The sequence below is a fragment of the Tachysurus fulvidraco genome, chromosome 20, assembly GCF_022655615.1.
Source record: "Tachysurus fulvidraco isolate hzauxx_2018 chromosome 20, HZAU_PFXX_2.0, whole genome shotgun sequence".
Lineage (NCBI taxonomy): Eukaryota > Metazoa > Chordata > Actinopteri > Siluriformes > Bagridae > Tachysurus > Tachysurus fulvidraco.
The window spans coordinates 21,216,253-21,241,715 of record NC_062537.1 but is presented as its reverse complement, the minus strand read 5'-3'; the positions used below and the strand labels follow the sequence as shown (position 1 = coordinate 21,241,715).

The 25,463-nt window shown below is 46.5% G+C and overlaps 1 protein-coding gene and 1 long non-coding RNA gene across 3 annotated transcripts; one reads left to right on the top strand and one right to left on the bottom strand.

The window, feature by feature from the left end:
• Positions 1 to 3,853: 3,853 nt before the first annotated feature.
• Positions 3,854 to 5,134, bottom strand: LOC113653084. The gene is made up of 2 exons (XR_003443019.2): positions 5,003 to 5,134; positions 3,854 to 4,731 (listed from the first exon to the last, which is right to left on the bottom strand). It is a non-coding gene; the product is annotated as an uncharacterized LOC113653084 (long non-coding RNA).
• A 186-nt stretch (positions 5,135 to 5,320) lies between these two features.
• On the top strand, positions 5,321 to 24,844 carry dbh (dopamine beta-hydroxylase (dopamine beta-monooxygenase)). 2 transcript variants are annotated; one of them, XM_027162518.2, is made up of 12 exons: positions 5,321 to 5,686; positions 7,383 to 7,529; positions 8,752 to 9,009; positions 12,675 to 12,851; positions 18,436 to 18,538; positions 19,134 to 19,300; positions 21,279 to 21,422; positions 21,996 to 22,034; positions 22,333 to 22,392; positions 22,720 to 22,847; positions 22,959 to 23,118; positions 23,977 to 24,844. In XM_027162518.2, exons 1-12 carry the CDS (start codon positions 5,321 to 5,323, stop codon positions 24,106 to 24,108), a joined length of 1,881 nt encoding a protein of 626 aa, XP_027018319.2. In that variant the 3' UTR covers positions 24,109 to 24,844. The 2 variants fall into 2 exon arrangements, with proteins under 2 accessions (XP_027018319.2, XP_047661231.1); XM_047805275.1 differs by lacking the exon at positions 5,321 to 5,686 and adding an exon at positions 6,674 to 7,106.
• Positions 24,845 to 25,463: the final 619 nt, after the last annotated feature.

The following is a 25,463-nucleotide window of genomic DNA, read 5'->3' as shown; positions in this document are numbered from 1 at the left end:
TTCTTTCTTTCTTTCTTTCTTTCTTTCTTTCTATCTTTCTTCCTTCCTTCCTTCCTTTCTTTTTCCTTCCTCTTTGACTCTGAAAAAAAGTTTAAATAAAAGTGAAAGCTGTTTTTCTATCACATCAATTATTGAACCTGCAAATAGTAAGAAGCTGAGATTGGCCTGTGTGGTAGTGACACGGCTCTGAATTATTCATGGATGGAGGAAGACGGGTGGAAGTGAGGCTATTTCTCTCGCTCTTATCCTTCCACTCGTCCCTCCATCAACTTGCTCTGTTTGTACTGTAAGTCTTTACTCTTCAACCAGATGCCTGCTCTTTTCCCCATAACTGTGACTGACTCACGTAGACAGCAATAATATGGGTTTGCTTTAAAATGATCACTCTGTATTGGTGACTCATGTTTATGGTTAATAAGTGTATTGTGTGTGTGTGTGTGTGTGTGTGTGTGTGTGTGTGTGTGTGTGTGTGTGTGTGTGTGTGTGTGTGTGTGTGTGTGTGTGTGTGTGTGTGCGCATGTTAGAGAGTTTGCATGTGTATGTATACGTGTGTCTGTGTATGTGTGTGAGTGATTCTGTGTGTATGTGTGTGTTTGTGTGTGTGTGTGTGTTTGTGTGTGTGTTTGTGTGTGTGAGAGAGACAGTGTGCATGTGTGTGTGTGTATGTGGGCCCAAAGAGTGTAACCATGGGAAAGTCCATCCGCGTTCCCGTGCTAGGCCCGGGCTTGATGTTTGATCAGAAATGAAAAATCTTTGGGAGAAAGGAACCATCGAGTTACCCGTGCATTCGTGTCTTTCGCTCATGCCATCCACTGTAGCTGGGCATGGTCTGTGACTAGGGTGAAGTGGCGGCCGTCGAGGTAGTACTTATGTTCCTCGATATCCCACTGAATCGCCAGGGCTTCTCGTTCCACAGTGGTGTAATCCTTCTTGGAATGGGTCAGTTTCCGAGAGATAAATAGGACCGGCTGCTTCTCCCCTTCAGAGCCTAGTCCCACATCCGAGGCATCTGTACGTCTTGGTTCCTCAGGATGTGGTGACGTACGAGCACCTCTTTAAGGGGCGGAAGGCATCTTTAGCTGCATCAGGCTACCGCACCCTTTCGAGTTGGTCCTTCTTGGTGAGATCTGAAATGAGGGATGGTATAGGGGAGAAATTTCACAAATCTCCTGTAGTAACCAGCCAAGCCCAAAAAGGCACATACCTGCTTCTTTGTGCTGGGAAGTGTGCACTCATTCACTGCCTCATTCTTCTTCTCCTGGGCTACAGTATTCCTCTAATGATCCGGTACCCCAGGTACTGTGCCTCAGTCTGCCTTAGATGGCATTTGTGTGGATTGGCCCCCAGGCCCGCCTCGCGGAAGGCCCCCAGGACCTCTCATCCAAAGAACAGGTGATCAACCAATGTCAAGAAACAGATCATCAGGCCGTCAAGGTAAGCGTGCTGGGAGGAGCCGATGGGGCGCAGCACTATGTCCATGAGCCTCCATGAGACTTGCCAATGGCCTTTCGTAAGATCGAGGGTGAAAATGAAACAAGCGCTCCCTAGTCTCTCTACGTGATCGTCTACCTGGGGGAGGGGGTAGGTGTCAAAGTCTGATACCTGGTTGAGCATTCGGAAGTCATTGCATAGCCAGAGCTTTCCATTCGGCATGGGGACGATGACTATAGGGCTGGATCACGGACTGGTGGATTCCTCAATGATGCCAACCTGCAGCATTTTGGTCACTTCTTCCTCCATGGCATGACTGCGGGCCTCCAGGAACCGATACGGCTGCTGTTTTACCACCGTCCCAGGCAAGGATTGGATCTTGTGTTGTACAATGTGCGTCTGGCCAGGGTTGGTTGAGAACACGTTACTGAATTGGTCGAACAGCTCGGTTAGACCTTGGTGCTGGTTCGGTGCAAGATCAGTCCCCTGTTGCAACAGGGAACGGTATCGGGGATCTGTGGCGAGACAGTCGAGGGCAGACACAACAGGCACAGGCAGCAACTATTTCTTCAATAGATATACATGAAATAGTTGTGTGTCTGCACGCTTACCAGGCTGTTGCAGGTGCTCTGTGCCCTTTTTTGTGAGTGCAAGGAGTGAAAATGTGCAGGCAAAGATCCAAGCTGGCACCAGAGGTGCAGGTGAGCATAAGGTGAGCATAAGAGTTGCGAAGTGGTCAACCCAGGAGTGGTGAGTGGCTAACAGGCTGGAGAGTTCCTCGGTTACTTTACTCTGGTGAGACAAGGGAAGGGAACAATATCCACTGTTAGACATATGGACATAATCTAATCTTTTACTTCTTGCATCACTGAGCCAGCCTTCTCTAGCTCGCCTACTCCCAGAGGTTGAGGAGTTAGAAGCTGCTCCTGATTGGCTCCTCCGGTTTTGGCGCACTTTCTGCCACACCGCCTCGTATCCACTGCTAGTGGCGCTGGCCGCGGTGCTGAAATGCAGCTGTTTCTTTACAGTTTTTTGTCACAATATGTATGTGTGAGTGTGTATATGTGTATGTGTGTTTGTGTGTGTGTGTATGTGTATGTGTGTTTGTGTGTGTATGTGTATGTGTATGTGTATGTGTATGTGTGTATGTGTGTATGTGTATGTGTGTTTGTGTGTGTGTGTGTGTGTGTATGTGTTATGTGTTTGTTTTTGTTTTATGTTGTTTTGTGTTATTTTTATTTTTTTGTTTTGTTTTTATTTTTATGTTTTTTTTTGTATTTTTTATTTTTTTGTTTGTTATTTTATTTTTTTATGTTTCTGTGTCTTTTTTTCTACTCTCTTTTTATCTCTGTTTTTGTCTCTTTTTCTTTTTTTTCTTTTGTTTCTTTTTCTTTTGTCTGTTTCTTTTCTGTCTTTTTTTTGTTTCTTTGTTTTTCTTTTTTTTTCTTGTGTCTTTTTTTTTCTTGTTTTTTTTCTCTTTTTGTGTATTCGTCTCTTTGTGTATCTCTCTCTCTCTCTCTATCTCTCTCCTCTTCATCTCTATATGTTCTGTTTGTGTGTGTATGAGTGTTTGTGTGTGTATATGTATGTATGTATATGTATATATATATATGTGTGTGTGTGTGTGTGTGTTTGTGTGTATGTGTATGAGTGTTTGTGTGTGTGTGTGTTTGTGTGCGTATGTGTATGTGTGTGTATGAGTGTTTGTGTGTGTGTGTGTGTGTGTGTGTATGTGTATGTGTGTGTATGAGTGTTTGTGTGTGTATGTGTATGTGTGTGTATGAGTGTTTGTGTGTGTGTGTGTGTGTGTATGTGTGTATGTGTGTATGAGTGTGTGTGTGTATGTGTGTGTGTGTGTGTGTGTGTGTGTGTGTGTGTGTGTGTGTGTGTGTGTGTGTGTGTGTGTCCCAGGCTGAATAATGTCAATGTGAGCCTCAGGACTGTGTGACTCTCTTTCTTGTCTTTTTCTTTTTGGGTATAAAGTGTGTAAAGTCGTCCAGCACAAGTCTGTACACAGACACACAGCAGGGGAACTGCCTCCTGGTGGCGTCGCCTGTCCGCTGTTCTGTTCCTCATCTTTGAGGACAACCTTGGGTTATTTAAGGACAAGATCTTTTGTTAGACCTCGCACTTAGTGTATCATAAAATATAATGTCATATTGACACCAACCTTGAGCTTTGTACTGGATCGGTCTTACATTATTGGTCTTATCGATAACGATAAAGTAAAAATAACATCACGACCGTATAAAGCCTATATAATAATAAAGCGTTGCTCAGTGGTGTGATGTTTTAATCCTCTTCCACTGACAATGACACATTATTTATTTATTTATCTATTTTTATGAACAGCTATCATGTAATTGTTAACTGTTCTTTCCTGAAGATGTTGGAAATGAAACCTCTGAATGTTTTAAAGCTCTGACACTGGAGACTCCTTTAATATGTGTTCACAAACATTTATTCTTCTTACACAAACTTATCGAGAAGTGCACCTTCGTACGTCTGTTCGTGTCTGACTTGTTTATTAGGGATCTGAATCTACATCTGGCTTTCTGTAAAGTTGCTCTGTGACAGAATCTAATGCCTTTTTGTTAATGGATAACAAATGATGCTGTAACTGGGAGAACGAGTCACATCTCACTTCCTGCCTTAGGCCTTTATTTTATTACCAGGGTCTGTTCTTCTGTATCTCTTTCTCTGATTCTATCCCCTCCTCCTCCATCCATCCATCCATCCATCCATCCATCCATCTATCCATCTCATTCTCTGCCATGCTCTCTCCCCATAGCCCTAGGGACCTAGATAACCTTTTAGACCTTGACCCCCCCCCCCCCCCCCGCACTCATAAACAAGGTGTCCATGTTTCCCTGATTGAAACGACACCATCGACAGCTGCAGTCATGTCACGGTGCCTCCGGGCCATCAGCTCAATTACCCCACCCACCCTCGACAGCGGTTTGTCCTGATACTCTTTTAATTAATTCCAAAGCAAGGAAAAGGTCCAAGGCTTTTCTCCTGAAGAATCGGGAGAGATGAGACTTCTGCTCGATCCTCAGGAAGCTGCTGTGATGAGAGGATGCGATGACCGATCTGAGACGATGCTCCATCACCTGGCAAACACATAAAAACATTTACATCCTGTAATTAGTGTCATTTCAGCAGCACAGTGTATAATATGGCTATATTGTGTAATCAAAAAGTTGTAAAACAGTTCAGATAAAAAACATTCGTGTCCCTCTGATATAAGACGGGCGCCAGGACTGAGGTCGATTCTGGAGTTTAACGACTTCTGGTTTCCTGTGGAACCACAAACAACACCACAGACTTTAATAACAATAAAAAGGCAGAATAATGGATGCCTGGTGCTTGGTTTATGAGCTTGACCCTTAAGACAATGAACAATGGAAGGTCATTAAACACAATTACAAAGATTTCTGTATATTGTTTTGTTTTATAAAGATAAATTCAGATCATGTAGCGGTGCAGCGAAAAAAAAATAAAAGAGGGAAAGAAACAAGTTTGGCTAGAGGCTAAATAAATAATCAAATTTTGGTTAACCAGAACTAACAGAATTAGCCAGGATAAAGTAGAGCCTGTCACTGGGTCGTACTCTTAAAAGCCACAGCCTGGGGAGGAGAGAGAGGACGAGCAGATTCGGAGCAGATCCAGAGCAGGTCCAGCAGTGGACAGAGGGACAGACCTGCACAGAGAGAAGCTTAGAAGATCTAAACTGGAAGATTTTTGACTGGAAACCAAAAGAACCTCAGTAGCAGCATTAACTCTTCAGCATATTGGAGATATCTTTTCTTTCTAAAAGACCTGAGGAAGGTTGTGAGAAGTCTCACTAAGATCCTCAGAGTTTGTGTACAGCATCAGAGACAGAGTGATGCGTTTTTTAAGCAAGGACTTGCGTCTGCAGGATGTGACGCTGATCTATATCATCCTGCTCGCTGCCCTGGTGGTTCTCCTGGTGGCCCCATACCATGCTTCATCCCCATCTTCATCTACATCTTCTCCAACTTTGTCTCCAGACAGCCGCTCCAGACCTTCCTTACCCTATCACGTCCCCCTGGATCCCGCCGGGCAGCTGGAGCTCTTCTGGAATCTCAGCTACTCCAAGCAGGAGGTGTACATGGAGCTCCGAGTCAAGGAGCTGCGCCACGGCGTCCTGCTGGGCATGTCGGACCGCGGGGAACCCACCAACGCTGACCTGGTGCTTCTGTGGAGCGATGGACACAAGTCCTACTTTGGGGTGAGAGTTTCTTTAGGAAGCCTATAAAAGTCTCCTATAACCGACATTTACCCTGATGTCAGTACATTTACCCTGATGTCAGTACATTTACCCTGATGTCAGTACATTTACCCTGATGTCAGTAATCTCCATATAGGAATAAAAAACATTTATTATTAATTAACTGTAATATTAATTTTCATCACAGTCTACATACATGAGCAAGATTACTATTATTATTTATTTTTATATTATTATAACCTTATATAACCAGCTTGTCTTTCAGCACACACACACACACACACACACACACACACACACACACACACACACACACACACACACACACATATATATATATATATAATACTTAAAAAAGAAACCCTTTATATTATGAGAGGTAAAAGTAAACCAATTATGCGTGAAATCTGCAAACATGGCAACCGTGACATCAGAAATACAAAAATCATAGTCTTCCTTATGATGAAGTACACATCTGTACACATCTGTACACATCCGTACACATCTGTACACTATTAATATCAGGGTCACATCTTTAATCTAAGTTAAAAGGCTACAGCATGATGTTTAAAGTGTTATTCATGTAGATGATGATGTGTGTGTGGGTTGGACGGCGTGACTAGGCGGAATGAGTGGAGGCTGAAATTAAATTGGGCCACTCGGATGCACACACACGCACACGCACACACACACACACACACACACACACACACACAGACACACGCACACAGACACACACGCACACACATGCACAAAGACACACAAACAGGCACGCACACACACACACACACACACACACACACACACACACACACACACACACACACACACACACACACACACACACACACACACACACGCATATACACACACACACACACACAGATAGCCTGAGGAGGAGGAGGCCAGTCTGTCTTGAAAATGCCATTATGTACTTGCAGATTAAAGCAGATTGTGGCTCATGTAATGCAAAATGTGTTCAAATGTAACAAACACACACACACACACACACACACACACACACACACACACACACACACACACACACACACACACACACACACACACACACAGTTTGCCGTATCATCTGTGTATCTGTTCCTTTTCCTTGATTACGGATCTTTTTTTATACCTGTCTTCGTGTTAATGACACCAAGATGATTATAAAGGAAAGAGTCTGGTTTTAGTTATATAGCATTATAAGTATTCTTTTATTCTTCATCCTGCACTAGTGTTTGTCCAATGAAATGCTCTCAGAAAGGTCGGGGAAGTGGGAGGAGTTTGTGTGAGTTGGTGGTCATGTGACTTTTTGAAGGATCGCTTCACCATTTTGGAATTATAGCGTGCTGCTTCTTCAGACTGATTCACGTCATGTCAGATGCCTCTGACCCACATCTTCAGTCATTCATCACACAGAAAGGTGTGTGTGTGTGTGTGTGTGTGTGTGTGTGTGTGTGTGTGTGTGTGTGTGTGTGTGTGTGTGTGTGTGTGAAGAACACAACAAAGGTTCTCATTGAGCTCTTCATATTTATCTAGCTCTCTAAGCACTGACATGTGTTTTTTTTTAAGATCAGGTGGGGGGGGGTGACGTAATCAGTCAAACACTTCAACATGACAGCAGACTGACTGGGAATCTTAATCACATATCCTACAGTGTGTGTATATGAAGTGTGTTTAAATGTTTGTGTATGTGCAGGATGCGTGGAGTGACGATGAGGGCCGGGTCACGCTGGACACTCAGCAGGATTACGAACTGCTGGATGCACAGAACACTCCGGAAGGCTTTTCTCTGCTCTTCAGGAGACCCTTCAGTACCTGCGATCCCCATGACTACGTTATAGAGGCACTGTAGTATTCACACACACGCATGCACACACACACACACACACACACACACACACACACACACACACACACACACACACACACACACACACACACACACACACACACACACACATCACTCACACACACAACACACACACACCACACCACACACACACACAACACACACACACACACATACTCACACATACACACCACACACCACACACTCAACACACACACACACACACACATACTCACACATACACATACACACCCACATACACACAAACACACAAACCCATACACACAACACACACACACACACATACACACAAACACACACACAGACACACCACACACACACACACTACACAAACCCCAACACACAACACACACACAACAACACAAAATACACACACAGCACACACATCGAAAAGCACACACTACCACAACACACACACCACTCACACACACAACACACACACACACACACACACACACACACAACACACACAAACACACACCACCAAAAACACCACACACCACAACACACACACACACACAACACACACACAAACCACACACAACACACACCACACCACACACACACCACACACACCCACACACACACAACCACCACACACACACAACAACACACCACACCCCACACACACACACACCCCACAACACCACCACACCACCCACACACACACACACACACACACACACACACACACCACACACACACACAGAGACACACTCACATACCACACACACACACTCACATACCACACACACACACACACACACACACACACATACACACACACAACCCCCCCACACAACACACACACACAACCCCCCCCACACACAACACACACACACAACCCCCCCACACACACAACACACACAACACACTCACCACACACACCACACACACCACAAACCACACACTCACCACACACTCACCACACACCACACACTCACCACACACACACACACACACACACACACACACACACACACACACACATACACACCACACAACACACCACACACACACACCACACACACCACAAAACACACCATACACACACACACACACACACACACACACACACATATATACACACACACACACACACACACACACACACACACACACACACACACACACACACACACACACACACACTCACTCACACACTGTACTCACCAAACACACCTCTGATTGACAGGAAGGAACTGTCCACCTGATCTACAGCATACTTGACCGGCCAATCCACACTCTTCATGATCTGAACGTGTCCCGCCTTCAACCCGGTGTTCAGCGAGTCCTTCTGCTGCGTCCTGACACGCCCAGCCCCTCTCTCCCCCCGGACGTGCGCATGCTGGAGGTTCTGGCCCCCAATGTTGTTGTTCCTGATCAGGAGACCACCTACTGGTGCTACATGTACCAACTACCCCCCAACATGCCCAAGAACCACATCGTCATGGTAACAGCAGGGATGATGTCTGTCAGAATCAGAACGAATCGGTTTATAATGAATCGAATATAAAGTGATATTAATAGTCCCAGGATGCACTGTGCTTTTTATTATCGTCACCATTACAGTATTTAATACAATAATAATCATGTCAGTATTTATTGAGTAGTATTTTATAAACAGCATGAACATTTGCAGCAGCTTTAGATCCTGAAACGTTCCTCATGTTGTTCATCTGCACGGTGGACTCCAAGGTTGATCATCCTCTCGGCTGACTCAAAGCAGAAGCAATAGAAATAAATTAGAGGTGTAATTTACACGCCAGTGTCTCGGGGGAGCTTCAGGCCCACTGAGATATCAGAGAGTGAAAATAAGATGATTGCTTTATCATCTCTCAGTCCTGCTCCTGATTGTCCGTCTTGCACTGCCTCATCTTCCCTTCTTTTCTCATTGAAGTCCTCTTTGTTCTTAGTCCTTATTTATTATTTCAGAGAGATTGTTAGTTGAGAGAGTGAGAGAGAGAGTGTAAGTTGAGAGAGAGAGTGTTAGTTGAGAGAGTGTTAGTTGAGAGAGTGTTAGTTGAGAGAGAGTGTGTTAGTTGAGAGAGAGAGTGTTAGTTGAGAGTTTGTTAGTTGAGAGAGAGAGTTAGTTGAGAGAGAGAGTGTTAGTTGAGCCTGCAGATCGTGTTAGTTTCGACGAGAGATGTTAGTTAAGAGTTTGTTAGTGAATAGCTAGTTAGCTGAGCGAGTGTTTTATTTGAGCGAGCGCGTTTCGTTAGTTGCGCGCGCTCGGGTTTCTTTTTGCTAGCGCGCGTGGTTTCGTTTGCGCTCCGCGAGTGTTCGTTGCGCGCGTGTGGTCGTTGCGCGAGCGCGGTTAGTTGCGCGCGCGCGTGTGTTAGTTGCGAGAGAGTGTGTTAGTTGCGCGCGCGCGTGTGTTCGTTGCTCGCGAGCGTGTTAGTTGCGCGCGCGCGTGTGTTCTTTGCGCCGCGCGTGTGTTCGTTGCGCGCGCGCGTGTGTTCGTTGCGCGCGCGCGTGTTCGTTTGCGCGCGCGCGCGTGTTCGTTGCGCGCGCGTGTTGTTGCGCGCGCGCGTTCGTTCGCGCGCGCGTGTGTCGTTGCGCGCGCGCGGCGTGCTTTCGTTGCGCGCGCGCGTGTTGTTGCGCGCGCGCGTGCGCGCGCGCGTCGTTGCGCGCGCGCGTTTGTTCGTTGCGCGCGCGTGTGTCGTTGCGCCGCGCGCGCGTCGTTCGCGCGCGCGTGTTGTTGCGCGCGCGCGTGTGTTCGTTGCGCGCGCGCGTGTTCGTTGCGCGCGCGCGTGTTCGTTGCGCGCGCGCGTGTTTGCGTTGTGCGCGCGCGTGTGTTCGTTGCGCGCGCGCGTGTCGTCGCGCGCGCGCGCGTGTTCGTTGCGTGCGTGTGGTGTGCGCGCGCGCGTTGTTCGTTGCGCGCGCGTGTGTCGTTGCGCGCGCGCGTGTTCGTTGCGCGCGCGCGTGTTTCGTTGCGCGCGCGTGTGTTCGTGTGCGCGCGCGCGTGTTCGTTGCGCGCGCGCGTGTTCGTTGCGCGCGCGCGTGTTTGTTGCGTGCGTGTGTGTCGTTGCGCGCGCGCGCGCGTTGCGCGCGTGTTCGTGTGCGCGCGCGCGCGTGCGCTGCGCGCGCGCGTTTGTTCGTGCGTGCGCGTGTGTGTTGCGCGCGCGCGTGTGCGCTTTGCGCGCGCGCGTGTTCGTTGCGCGCGCGCGTGTGTTCGTTGCGCGCGTCGCGTGCGCGCGCGCGCGCGTTTCGTTCGTGCGTGTGTGTGCGTTGCGCGCGCGCGTGTCGTGCGCGCGCGTGTGTCGCGCGCGCGCGCGTTTGTTCGTTGCGCGCGCGCGTGTTCGTCGCGCGCGTGTTCGTTGCGCGCGCGTGTGTTGCGCTGCGCGCGCGCGTGTTCGTGCGCGCGCGTGTGTTGTTGCGCGCGCGCGTGTGTCGTTGGCGCGCGCGCGTGTTCGTGCGCGCGCGCGTGTCGTGCGCGCGCGCGTGTTCGTTGCGCGCGCGTGTGTGTCGCGCGCGCGCGTTTGTTCGTGCGTGCGTGTGTCGTGTGCGCGCGCGCGTTTGTTCGTGCGTGTGTGTGTGTGCGCGCGCGCGCGTTTGTTCGCGCGTGTGTGTGGTGTCGCGCGCGCGCGCGTGTTCGTGCGTGCGCGTGCGTGTGTGTGTGCGCGCGCGCGCGTGTCGTTGCGCGCGCGCTGTTCGTGCGCGCGCGCGTTTGTTCGTGCGTGTGTGTGCGCGCGCGCGCGCGCGCGTGTTCGTTCGCGCGCGCGTGTGTTCGTGCGTGCGTGTGTGCGCGCGCGCGCGCGCGCGTTTGTTCGTGCGTGCGTGTGTGTGTGTTGTCGCGCGCGCGCGTGTTGTTCGTGCGTGTGTGTGCGCGCGCGCGGCGCGCGCGCGTGCGTTTGTTCGTGCGTGCGTGTGTGTGTGCGCGCGCGCGTGTTCGTGCGTGTGTGTTTCGCGCGCGCGCGCTGCGTTTGTTCGTGCGTGTGTGTGTGTGCGCGCGCGCGCGTGTTCGTGCGCGCGCGCGTCGTTGCGCGCGCGCGTTCGCGCGCGCGCGCGTGTTGTTGCGCGCGCGCGTGTGTGTGCGCGCGCGTGTTTCGTTGCGCGCGCGTGTTCGTGTGCGCGCGCGCGCGTGTGTTCGTTGCGCGCGCGTGTGTGTGTGCGCGCGCGCGTTGTTCGTGCGCGCGCTGGTGTGTGCGCGCGCGCGTGTCGTTGCGCGCGCGCGCGCGCGCGTGTTCGTTGCGCGCGCGTGTGTTCGTGTGCGCGCGCGCGTGTTCGTGCGCGCGTGTGTTCGTGCGCGCGCGCGTGTTTGTTCGTGCGCGCGTGTGTGCGCGCGCGCGTTTCGTTGCGGCGCGCGTGTGTCGTGTGCGCGCGCGCGTGTTCGTTGCGCGCGTGTGTGTTCGCGCGCGCGCGCGCGTGTTCGTGCGCGCGTGTGTGTTGGAGTTGCGCGCGTGTGTGTGTGTGCGTGCGCGCGCGCGTGTTTCGTGCGCGCGCGCGTGTTGTCGTGCGCGCGCGCGTGTGTTTGTTGCGCGCGCGCGTGTTCGTTGCGCGCGCGTGTTCGTTTGCGCGCGCGCGTGTGTTCGTTCGCGCGCGCTGTGTTCGTTGCGCGCGCGCGTGTTCGTTGCGCGCGCGCGTGTTCTTTGCGCGCGTGTGTTGCGCGCGCCGTGTTCGTTGCGCGCGCGCGTCGTGTTCGTTCGCGCGCGCGTGTTCGTTGCGCGCGCGCGTGTTCGTTGCGCGCGCGCGTGTTCGTTGCGCGCGCGCGTGTGTTCGTTGCGCGCGCGTGTTCGTTGCGCGCGCGCGTGTGTTCGTTGCGCGCGCGCGTCGTGTTCGTTGCGCGCGCGCGTGTTTCGTTGCGCGCGCGCGCGTGTTCGTTGCGCGCGCGTGTGTTCGTTTCGTCGCGCGCGCGTGTTTCGTTTGCGCCGCTGCGCGTGTGTTCGTTGCGCGCGCGCGTGTTCGTTGCGCGCGCGCGTGTTTCGTTGCCGCGCGTGTGTTCGTTGCGCGCGCGCGTGTTTCGTTGCGCGCGCGCGTGTTCGTTTCGCGCGCGCGTGTTCGTTGCGCGCGCGTGTCGTTTTCTGTTGCGATCAGAGATGTCACTCGGCTCGGCTGTTTAATGACATTAATGTTGGTTATGACACATTAATAAAGTGTTAATAACTGTGTGTGCAGTACGAGGCGGTGGTGAGTTCGGGGAACGAGGCCATGGTGCATCATATGGAGGTGTTTGAATGTTCACCTCACATGGACTCTGTCCCTCAGTACAGCGGCTCCTGTGACTCCAAGATGAAGCCACCAAAGCTGAACTCCTGTAGACACGTCCTGGCAGCATGGGCCCTCGGAGCTGAGGTGAACACACACACACACACACACACACACACACACACACACACACACACACACACACACACACACACACACACACACACACACACACACACACACACACACACACACACACACACACACACACACATGCACACACACATATAAACACATAACACACACTCACACACACACACACACACACACACACACACACACACACACACACACACACACACACACACTGAACACACAATGAACACACACATGCACACACACACACACATATAAACACACAACACACACTCACACACACATGCACACACATGCACACACACACACTGAAGACACACATGCACACACACACTGAACAGAACACACATACTGAACACAAACACACACTGAAGACACACACAAACACACTGAACACACACACACACACACACACAGAGAACAGACACACATGCACACACACACACACAAACACTGAACACACACACACACACACACACACACACACACACACACACACACACAGAACGCACACACATGCACACACATGCACACTGAACACACTCATGCACACACACACTGAACAGAACACACATACTGAACACAAACACACACACTGAACACACACACACACGCACACGCACACACACACAGAACGCACACACACACACACACACACACACACACACACACACACACACACACACACACACACACACACACACCAGAGGTATCCTGGTATCAGTTTTTACTCCACTATTTATTTTTCGGACAACTTTTGACTTTTCCTCATTACATTTTTACACAAATATCTGTACTTTTTACTTCTTACATTTCCCAAACGGACTCGTTACTTTTAGTATTATTCCTTCTCATTGGACGCTGTTTCCAGCCTATCATCCTATCATTGTGCGCTTTTTCCCCATGTGACTGGTGTACTGTATTATTTACTGGCTATCAGACATAGACTAAGGATAGCGGAGCTAACAATGAGCAGCGCCTACAAAAGGAATGGCTAATGTTCATTCAGAGGGAGTCACCGATGTTAAAGTAACTAACAACGAGGACATTCCTGAACACACATGGCCATATATGAGGGAGATGTTTGTAATAATCGGCGTCAAAAAGGATTCCTGGCGAATGCGTTGCAAAGTGTGTCACCCAGGGGGGGTTCTAGCCCTTTATTAGGGTGTCTTCAGCCCCCTGTCTGTAATCTCAGCCACCCTAAAACTATAAGGAGCATTTTTACTTTCATAAATAAACAATAAAAATGACGTTAAAATGCAGGACGTGTCGTCGATGGGAAAGAAAATTATTTATCAGTTTGATCCAAAAGCTGTTTTTTTTTACTTTGCTTTTATCCAAACTTTTACACGCGTGTTGTAGTCTTTCAAAAGTGCGTCTTCAGCTGTCTACTTTAATAGAACGGAGAAGCACGGGTACGCGCAGCGTGCACGCGCAGTCAGAGCTGGAGGCGTTTATCTATAACGTTAAAAGACGGCAACCAAAAGCAGTGAAATGTCACTATTCTTATTACCAGAGTTGTCATATAATATATAATATAGAACTCTTCTTGTTTTAAATTCTCACTGAGGGCTAAAAACCCCTAAAGATGAAACCCTAGAACTGCCCCTGGGGTCAACCCAAAAAACACCAAGTGCTTAATTTAATTAACATTAATTTTGTCATTTGTAAAACATCACAATAATTTTGAGTTGTTTTGAAGCACAGAGCTGGAATCTCCCTACAGTTTGGGATATGGCCTTGACGTCCAGTTGTGGTAGTCAGTGGTGTAGTCTACGTGATACGCACGTGATACTGACCACTGGGAAATGCCAAGGATCTCCGTTTACCCGCTTAAAAAGCGTGAGGATACGTAACAATATCGTTTTGTGACAGAACTTTCATTCATAAATTCAACCTGCACTGTGTTGCGAACACAGACTGTGGCTGCGACTGCGAATCACTAACGTTTTTGGACCATTGGGGCTTCCGTGGCCTGTGACCTGATCTGACGTCATCTACCAAGGAGGAAAATGAGTTGCTCGGCGGTGTTTTGTGGCGCAAATTTGAAATGAACTAACTAATGTAAAAGAAGATGTGAAACGAAAGCAGACCCAAACTAAACTCTGTGTGTCTTCGGAAGCCTGCGCCTAAAGCTACAGCAGCTTCGGGTGACATTTCACCCACAGCCCGAGTACACATGTGTTTATAAAGCTTTATAAACTACCAGTTATCATAATATTCTGCAATAAACAAATGTTTTATGTTCACCATGAATTGTACATTGAAAACGTACAGCTGATAAAACCTGAGCTCCAGGTCCCATATTCATATAATATTTAAGGCTAAATGTAGCTCTTAAAGGTATAAAGTTCACCCAAAAATGATAATTGTTTTATTTCTTCACCCTCAATTTGTTCCAAAACTGTATGAGTTTCTTTCTTCTGTTTAAGACAAAAGATGATAATTTGAAACATGTTGGTGATCAGACAGTTGGCAGCACGCTGACTTTCATAGTCTATATGTTTTCCTACTGTGAAAGTCAATGTGTGCTGCCAACTGTCTGATTACATTACGCCTTAAATGTCATATGGATATGGGACCTGGAGCTCAGGTTTTATCAGCTGACTGTCTTTTGTTGCTTATCATAAATGTGAATGTTGATAACACATACGCAGTCTTTAATAATGCTCTCAATTACATGTAGATGCATATTTTATGCATTAGTGAGTGTGGTGGTGCCTATGGGGTGTCGCTCTAGGATGGGTGTGTATGAGGCTGAGGGTGGGGGGGGGGGATCACAGTATACTCACTACAAAAAACTAGACTACACCACAGGTAGTAGTATCGCGACTTTTTACTTAAGTACATGTGTAATGTGTACATTGAGTAACAGAGTGTAGTCACTACTTCTACTTTTACTGGAGTCTTTTAAACAATGAGTATCTGTACTTCTACTCAAGTAAAGGATGTGTGTACTTTTGCCACCTCTGACACACACACACAAACACACTGAACACAAACATTCTGAACACACACTGAACACACACACACTGAACACACACACACTGAACACAGACATACACACATACACACACACTGAACACACACATGCTGACACACACACCCTGAACACACACACAAACACACACACTAAACACATACATAATGACACACACACTGAACACACACATGCTGAACACACACATTTACACTTACACCATGTGACAGACTCTTATCCAGAGCGACGTACATAAGAGCTTAAATCTCTATCATTGGTTACATTAATGCTGGTTCACAAGGTTACATACTGAAGATACCATGAGTTTGAGAACAAACACACACACTGAACACAAACATACTCAACACAAACACACACACACACTGAACACACACACACTGAACACAAACACACATACTGACACACACACACTGAACACAAACACACACACTGACACACACACTGAACACAAACACACACACTGACACACACATACTGAAACACACATACTGAACACACATACACTGACACACACATACTGAACACACACACTGACACACACACATACTGAACACACACACTGACACACACATACTGAACACAAACACACATACTGACACACACACTGAACACAAACACACACACATACTGAAACACACATACTGAACACACATACACTGACACACACATACTGAACACACACACACACACTGACATGCACACATACTGAACACACACACTGACACACACACATACACTGACACACACATACTGAACACACACATACTGAACACACACACTGACACACACACATACTGAACACACACATAATGAACACACACATACTGATACACACATACTGAACACACACACACTGACACACACATACTGAACACACACATACTGAACACACACACATACTGAACACACACATACTGAACACACACACACTGACACACACACATACTGAACACACATATAATATACACACACACATACTGAACACACACACACTGACACACACATACTGAACAGACACACTGAACACACACACACTGACACACACACACATACGAACACACACATACTGAACACACATACTGACACACACACACATACTGACACACACACACATACTGAACACACACATACTGAACACACACACTGAACACACACATACAAACACACACATACTGAACACACATACTGAAACACACAAACTGAACACACACACACACACATACTGAACACACACATACTGAACACACACACATACTGAACACACACATACTGACACACACACATACTGAACACACACATACTGACACACACATACTGAACACACACATACTGAACACACACACGCACATACTACTTATAAACGAACTACTTTTAAACCACTGCACAATTTATTCGATTAAAGGTGCAGTGTGTGATCACGGGGAGCTGAAACACTACATAAATATTCACTTTAATTCATACAGGAAATAAACACCTCACTGTTAAACCTGTTAAAAGACTGTCAGCTTAAATACATGTTCATAAGACATGAGTTGTTTCTCACTAATTAAAGAATGCAGGTGATTTAAAGAAACTCATATTTGTGGGCCTTCCTCTTCTTCATCTTCTTCATCCCTTGCATTGTTTAGAACATTTAGTAAGTGGAACATTTCTCCCAGGCGGTGCCGTGTGATCGGCCGTGTGATCGGCGTGGATAATTCAGGGCCGTGAGGTACCTGAGAGCCGCCGCAGCATTCGGCTGTCTCTATAGACACACACAGGCAGATCGCCCACGCTCGCTCGGTGCCAGTCACGTATCTGAGTGGCACAGAGAGACAAGAGACACCAATTACTGAATTACACCAGAGGAAAAGCAGCACAAAACATCTTCCTCCTCCCGCAGACGAGCTGCAGCGATGCGATTAGCAAAAAAATTATATATACAAACTGAAGCCTTCGTTCTTTCTTCTGGGTTTAAAAAACTTTTCCCGCGCAGTTATTTTCTGTTTCTTTACATTAATTATTCATTTTTGATCTGGAACAAAAATGATGCGCTTTATATATAAAATGAAGAAAGAGGAAGAAGAAGAAGAAAAGGGAAAAGAGGAGGAGGAGGAGGAAAATCAGGCCGGTTATGTAAAGCAGTTCTTGGACCGTGTTTTTTTTATAACGCTTTTAAAAATGGCTGTTTTTTTTTTCTTTTCTTTTTTTGCTAAAACGTAGAACAGCCGAGTGGACAGAGCTGCTCTGTTCGAGTCAGAGCTGGAGGTCTGTTTCACTCCAGTGATTCACCATCAATCATATGAACTCCTTATGTGTGACTTAAAAATAACACAAAACCGTCAATCTCCGCATCCTGATTGGACAGAAGCTCTGACTGTGACGTATGTTTACATTAATGTTGTTTCTATAGTAACGGTTCATTTACACGGACTCGAAAACACAACACGACCTCTTCATGTCTGATACTGGAGACTCCTTCCACAAATTTACAGAAATCTACATTTTCCTGCGTCTTCAGGAGTGGGAAGCTTACAGTATGTGATCTGTGTATGTGTGTGTGTGTGTGTGTGTGTGTGTGTGTGTGTTTAGCCATTCTATTACCCCTCAGATGCTGGCCTTCCTATGGGTGGAGAAAGTTCCTCCAGGTTCCTTCGTTTGGAGGTGCACTATCACAACCCACTCCGCATCTCCGGTAAGTGCACACACCCACACACACACACACACACACACACACACACACACACACACACACACACACACACACACACACACACACAGTCCAATTAGGGTGTTTCGATATCTCTTACCGATATGACTCATCGTTCCTGTCTCTGCTTTAACCACCCGAGGCCATGCTTGCCTCGAGCAGCTCCTCCTCCTCTTCCTCCTCACTTTTCCAGACTTCTTGTTTCAAATCCATGTTCAAGTCCTTGAATCATATTTCTTCATTGATTATAATCTTTACGTCATTTTGAATCCTTTTGTGTGTGTGTGTGTGTGTGTGTGTGTGTGTGTGTGTGTGTGTGTGTGTGTGTGTGTGTGTGTTATAGATAATGATTCTACAAAATTCCAGGTTTTTTTAATATAACACAGAAGTACTTTACTCCATCAGACTAAGAAGAATCTGATCTAGACTGTGCAGCACTGTTTAAATTACCTATGAGCTCAGTTATACAGTGTGTGTGTGTGTATGTGTGTGTGTGTGTGTGTGTGTGTGTGTGTGTGTATGTGTATGTGTGTGTGTATGTGTGTGTGTGTGCGTGTGCGTGTGTGTGCACGTATTCCAGGACGTCGTGACTCCTCCGGTATCCGTCTGTGGTACACTCCGTCTCTGAGACGCTTTGACGCCGGGATCATGGAGCTCGGTTTAGTCTACACACCTGTCATGGCCGTCCCTCCTCACCAGCACACCTTCCAGCTCACAGGCTACTGCACCGCCGACTGCACACACACGGTACACTCCGTTTCTAGAAACATCTAGAAGCTCGAACCTCATTCGTGCAGCCTGCGTACATGTTATATAAAACTCAGTAAAGAGTTTAGCTTGTTGCCTAAATTGTATACTGAGTTTAATGAATCGATTCTTTTGAATCACTCATTCCAATGAATCAAATGTCCAAAGCATAAATGTTCAGTTTATTGTATATAACTGTAATAAATTTCACATTCATAGACAAAACATTCCAAAAAAATAATAAGGCCATTGTTTAAATGAACACAATTGTATAAGGTTTTTTTTTAAAGTTTCACTTATTATGATGTCATAAAAGTTCAGTTGATATTATTTATGGTCATAATATTTAATGCTGCTGGTGTCTTGTGACTCTGTGGTCCACTTAGAGCATCACACATTAGTACTGAGACACATCACATCACAAAAACATCACTGACACACACACATACTGAACACACACATACTGAACACACACACAAACTGAACACACACATAATGAACACACACATACTGAACACACACATAATGAACACACACATACTGAACACACACATAATGAACACACACATAATGAACACACACATACTGAACACACACACACTGACACACACACACACTGAACACACACATAATGAACACACACACACTGACACACACACATACTGAACACACACATACTGAACACACACACTGACACACACACATACTGAACACACATACTGAACACACACATACTGAACACACACACACTGACACACACACACTGACACACACACATACTGAACACACACATAATGAACACACACACACTGACACACACACATACTGAACACACACATACTGAACACACACACTGACACACACACATACTGAACACACACATAATGAACACACACATACTGAACACACACATACTGAACACACACATACTGAACACACACACAAACTGAACACACATATACTGACACACACACATATTGAACACACACACACATACTGAACACACACACACATACTGAACACACACATACTGAACACACACACAAACTGAACACACACATACTGACACACACACATACTGAACACACACATACTGAACACACACATACTGAACACACACACATACTGAACACACACATACTGAACACACACACACAAACTGAACACACACATACTGACACACACACATACTGAACACACACATACTGAACACACACATACTGACACACACACACACATACTGAACACACACATACTGAACACACACACAAACTGAACACACACATACTGACACACACACATACTGAACACACACATACTGAACACACACATACTGAACACACACATACTGAACACACACATACTGAACACACACACAAACTGAACACACACATACTGACACACACACACATACTGAACACACACATACTGAACACACACATACTGAACACACACACATACTGAACACACACATACTGACACATTACAAAACCTGGTATCTGAACTCTGAACCCTTGGCCACATGGACACCCTAACGAGAGACAGCATGTGGATTACAGTGATTTAGTTTTATAGGAAATATCGATGGACTCCTTGAAGCCGCGTGACGCAAAAAAGTCAAATCAAATCAAGACTTTAGAAAAACACGATTATAGAGAGATGAAATGTAATCAGTAGGAATTTTCTTTTGAAATCAGATTACAGAAAGTGTGCGTGTGTGCAGATGTGTCGTTTTTTTCCTTTTTATTTTTTATCTGCAGAAAAACAAAAGCGCAGCTATTTTAAATGTAATATAAGTGATCGCAGTGCTAGTGATGGAGGAATATTTTCTTCTGAACTCTTATTAAAGCTGAAGAACCTGTAGATCGCTCGAGGGAAACAAACAGCGGTGTGCTGAAGTGATGTTTATTCCTGGATAACGTGTGTGTGTGTGTGTGTGTGTGTGTGTGTGTTTTTCACTCCCACTCGTCTGCTACAGGCGCTGCCTCCTGGAGGGATCCATATTTTTGCATCACAGCTGCACACACACCTGGCGGGTCGAGGCGTCCGCACCGTGCTGGTGAGGGGAGGCAGAGAGGTGGAGGTGGTGCAGGAGGACAAACACTTCAGTGCACACTATCAGGTATAACACACACATAAACACAAACACACACACACACACACACACACACACACATAAAAATACACACAAACACACACACACAAACATAAAAATACACACAAACACACACACAAACATAAAAATACACACAAACACAAAAATAAACACAAACATACAAACACAAACACATAAAAATACACACAAACACACACATATACATGTGCATATATATATGCACACACACACACACACACACACTGCTGACACACACTCTACTTTATATATATAAACACACACACTGCTGGCACACTACTGACACACACACTGCTGACACACACACACGTTATATATATATACACACAAACACACTACTATATATATGTACACACACACACACTGCTGACACACACACTATATATACACACACACTGCTGATTGTTTACAACATGACCCCACACATCTTACAGAATGCTGAATATTAGAAAGTTCATTACAATTTGAAATGCTGGATTACTTTTGTTCAGCATTATAACACCTCTCTCTCTCTCTCTCTCTCTCTCTCTCTCTCTCTCTCTCTTCATCTTTATCTGTTAGATCATTCGCATCCTCAGAAAGATGGTGACTGTTCTGCCAGTAAGTTCTCCACGCCAGCACAACTAAAGCAGGACTTGTATTTATCCTGAGAAAAAGCAGAGATAACACAGACATTACAGGAAAAGCCTGGAGGCAACGAGCCACCAACAAAAGAACAGATCTGCTGCATTTAGACCGTCAATATCAGCTCCCACACACACAGCGAGAGCCGCCAGCTTCACACTGACCTGCCAAACACTGAGCCGCTTTTAAATATCCAACTACAAATAGCAGCTGATCACAAGATCTCTCTCTCTCCCCCTCTTTCCCTCTCTCGACCTCCCCCCTCCTTTCTCAGGGTGATGTGCTTCTGACGAAATGCACTTATAACACAGAAGACCGAGTCAAAGCCACAGTGGTGAGTGTGTGTGAACATACGATACACACGACCTCTCTCATCACCCTGAAGTCTGATATTTACATCATCACGTCCCTGAGCGTTTCATTCCTTTTACACTGCAGTTTTAACAATGATGGCATCATAATTTTTGTCTGTTTATAGTTAAGTTCACTTGCGGGAGAGCGACTTTATTCTAAACCCCGACATCATCTTACAGCCTTGACGTCACCCTTAATCTCGTCCTGTGGAGACCGAATGTGGTCTAAGGCAGCAATGCTTTTAACAAAATGGCTCTGAAATAGCCAATTAAGCTGTGTGTGTGTGTGTGTGTGTGTGTGTGTGCAGGGTGGATTTGGGATCATGGAGGAGATGTGTGTGAATTACGTGCACTATTACCCCCGTACACAGCTGGAGCTCTGTAAGAGTCATGTAGACCCAGATTACCTGCAGAAGTACTTCAGCCTCATCAACAGGTGCTTGTGCTTTTTTTTAAATAAATCAGGTCGAAGATTTGCAGTGAATGAGCTGTTACCATAGAAACGATAAGGTGTTATTAGAACCCTGTGATTTGTTATTCCTGTCAGATTTCATGGTGGCGAGGGCTGCAGCTGCTCTCAGACCTCAGTGGAGGACCAGTTCTCCTCCGTGACCTGGGACTCCTTCAGTGCCGAGGTGCTCGACTCCCTGTACACCACTTCACCCATCTCCATGCACTGTAACCAGTCCACCGCCCAGCTCTTCCCTGTGAGTACACACACCGTATATGTGCTCATGCTAGCAGGGGTACAGCAGACTGATACACACCAAAAACAGGAAGAACCGGAGTGAGATTTTGTGTACAAAGCAGACAGTCCATTAGTTCGGACCTCCTTAATGCACACGTTCGGATTTTTTTATCTTTAATATTATACAACATGGTGGGCACGGTGGCTTAGTGGTTAGCACGTTCGCCTCACACCTCCTGGGTTTGGGGGTTCGATTCCCACCTCCACCTTGTGTGTGTGGAGTTTGCATGTTCTCCCCGTGCCTTGGGGGTTTCCTCCGGGTACTCCGGTTTCCTCCCCCAGTCCAAAGACATGCATGGTAGGTTGATTGGCATCTCTGGAAAATTGTCCGTAGTGTGTGAGTGTGTGAGTGAATGAGAGTGTGTGTGTGCCCTGTGATGGGTTGGCACTCCGTCCAGGGTGTATCCTGCCTCGATGCCCGATGACGCCTGAGATAGGCACAGGCTCCCCGTGACCCGAGAAGTTCGGATAAGCGGTAGAAGATGAATGAATGAATGAACTATACTGTACAACACCCCCGAACACTTCACTGTGTCTCAGCTATGAAATGTGTTAAGTTAAAACCAGCTGCACTCCTGTGTTAAGTTTTCACCTCCCTAACACAGTGTGAATGTGCTGAGGATCTGAGAAGGTCTGGTTTTTTAACCCCAAGACAAGTGGGTTTTTTTTCTGATTGTCATTAAATTCACACCGTGCATCAGGAAGACCAACATTAACACAGCGGTGCAGTTTCAGAACATCTCTGAGATCTGAGCCTCTCATTTCCTAAACGTTTCTCTCGGTATAATAGATGTTTCAGACTCTTTCTCTTCTCCAGGGCCAGTGGGAGAAACAGAAGATTCCCGAGGTGTCAGCGGAGCTCCAGCCACATGCACAAACGTGCGACCCGAGCCGAGCGACGGCTCCGAGTAACGGTCCTACCGAGGTTCAGCCCCGACGCAGCGGATAACACGCCTCCGTGTTCCAACGCCGCCGCTCAACACCTCCAGCTATGTTCTGTAATTATAGACACGATAATAAACACTCGACCGAATTCGAACGAAACACCGACTCATTTGGCTGCGTTCACATCAGCAGCTTAATCTAATGACCAGAAGTAAATTTTATACAGAGCTCCTGAGATGGAACCCAAAGTGGGCGTGGCCAGAGCTAAGGGATGCAAATGAGAAGTGAAGTCATGTGTTTACCAGTCATTTTGCTTCTGGTCAGATATTTTACTTTACTTCAGCGACACGAGTGTACAGGTTTAGTCAAAACTTTTGTTTCTGCTTGTTTTTGTGTAGCAATTAATGCATGACTGCTCGGCCAATCAGGAACGAGTATACTCGTGGTGTAACAACTGAATTAAAATAAAAAGATGGTCTGTAATAGTCGTGGAGTTTCTGCCGGCGTAAACGCAGCGTTATACGGGGATGAGGAGGAACTAAAGGAAAAAAACATGATGGTAATAAATACACAAAACTGTTGGTTAAAATAAAACTCTTCTTAGTTTTATTATTTATATATTTATATATATATATATATATATATATATATATGTGTGTATACATACTTATAAAACATTGCAGACAATTTGGTTTCCTCTAAATACTTTTTCTGTTGATAATCTGTTAGTTTTATTGTAAATGATTAGCTTTAAGACAAGTAATAGTGTTAAAGCACCATCTATATAACACATTCAGAACCCCGTGCATCAGGAAGACCGACACATATTTGGTGCACTTTGTTTCATCAGAGCCTCTTATTTCCTAAAGATCACCCTCACGGCCCTACAGAGGTTCTGCCCCAACACGAAGCCACCTCCACACCTCCGGCTACGTACTAATTACAGACACGATAAAAAGCTGCCTGATCTGACCAGAGACCAGAGACATCCGTACATGACCTTGTCACTTTATTGCTGAGAAACTCACGACTTTAGTGCAGATGTCAACTGCGCTTAAAATGTAGATTCACTAAATGTAAACAGGTTCGTGGTCTCGCTCATTAACACCAGTATGAAGTACGACACTAAACTGGAAACAGTGTGTTTATGGCACAGAAATAAAATACCAGAAGGGCAGAATGAACCTCAACCCTTCGGCTGATAAGTCTTTGTTTTTTACTGTCTTTTTGGCTTGAAATCTTTTATCTTCTCATTTATTTATTTATTTATTACTAACACAATTTAACTTTGTAAACATTTATATTTTTTACATTTATATACCACTCGGGTCTGCCGGGGGGGGGGGGCAGTTTCTGTTGAGTTGTGCGTGTGTGTGTGTGTGTGATTGTGTGTGTGTGTGTGAGAGAGAGAAAGTGAGT

Excerpts from the sequence above, each read along its gene's own strand:
- dbh (XM_027162518.2), top strand. The coding sequence starts at position 5,321 with ATGCGTTTTTTAAGCAAGGACTTGCGTCTGCAGGATGTGACGCTGATC. Across the intron at positions 9,010-12,674 it reads CCAAGAACCACATCGTCATG|TACGAGGCGGTGGTGAGTTC; the intron begins GTAACAGCAGGG and ends CTGTGTGTGCAG. Across the intron at positions 22,035-22,332 it reads AGATGGTGACTGTTCTGCCA|GGTGATGTGCTTCTGACGAA; the intron begins GTAAGTTCTCCA and ends CTCCTTTCTCAG.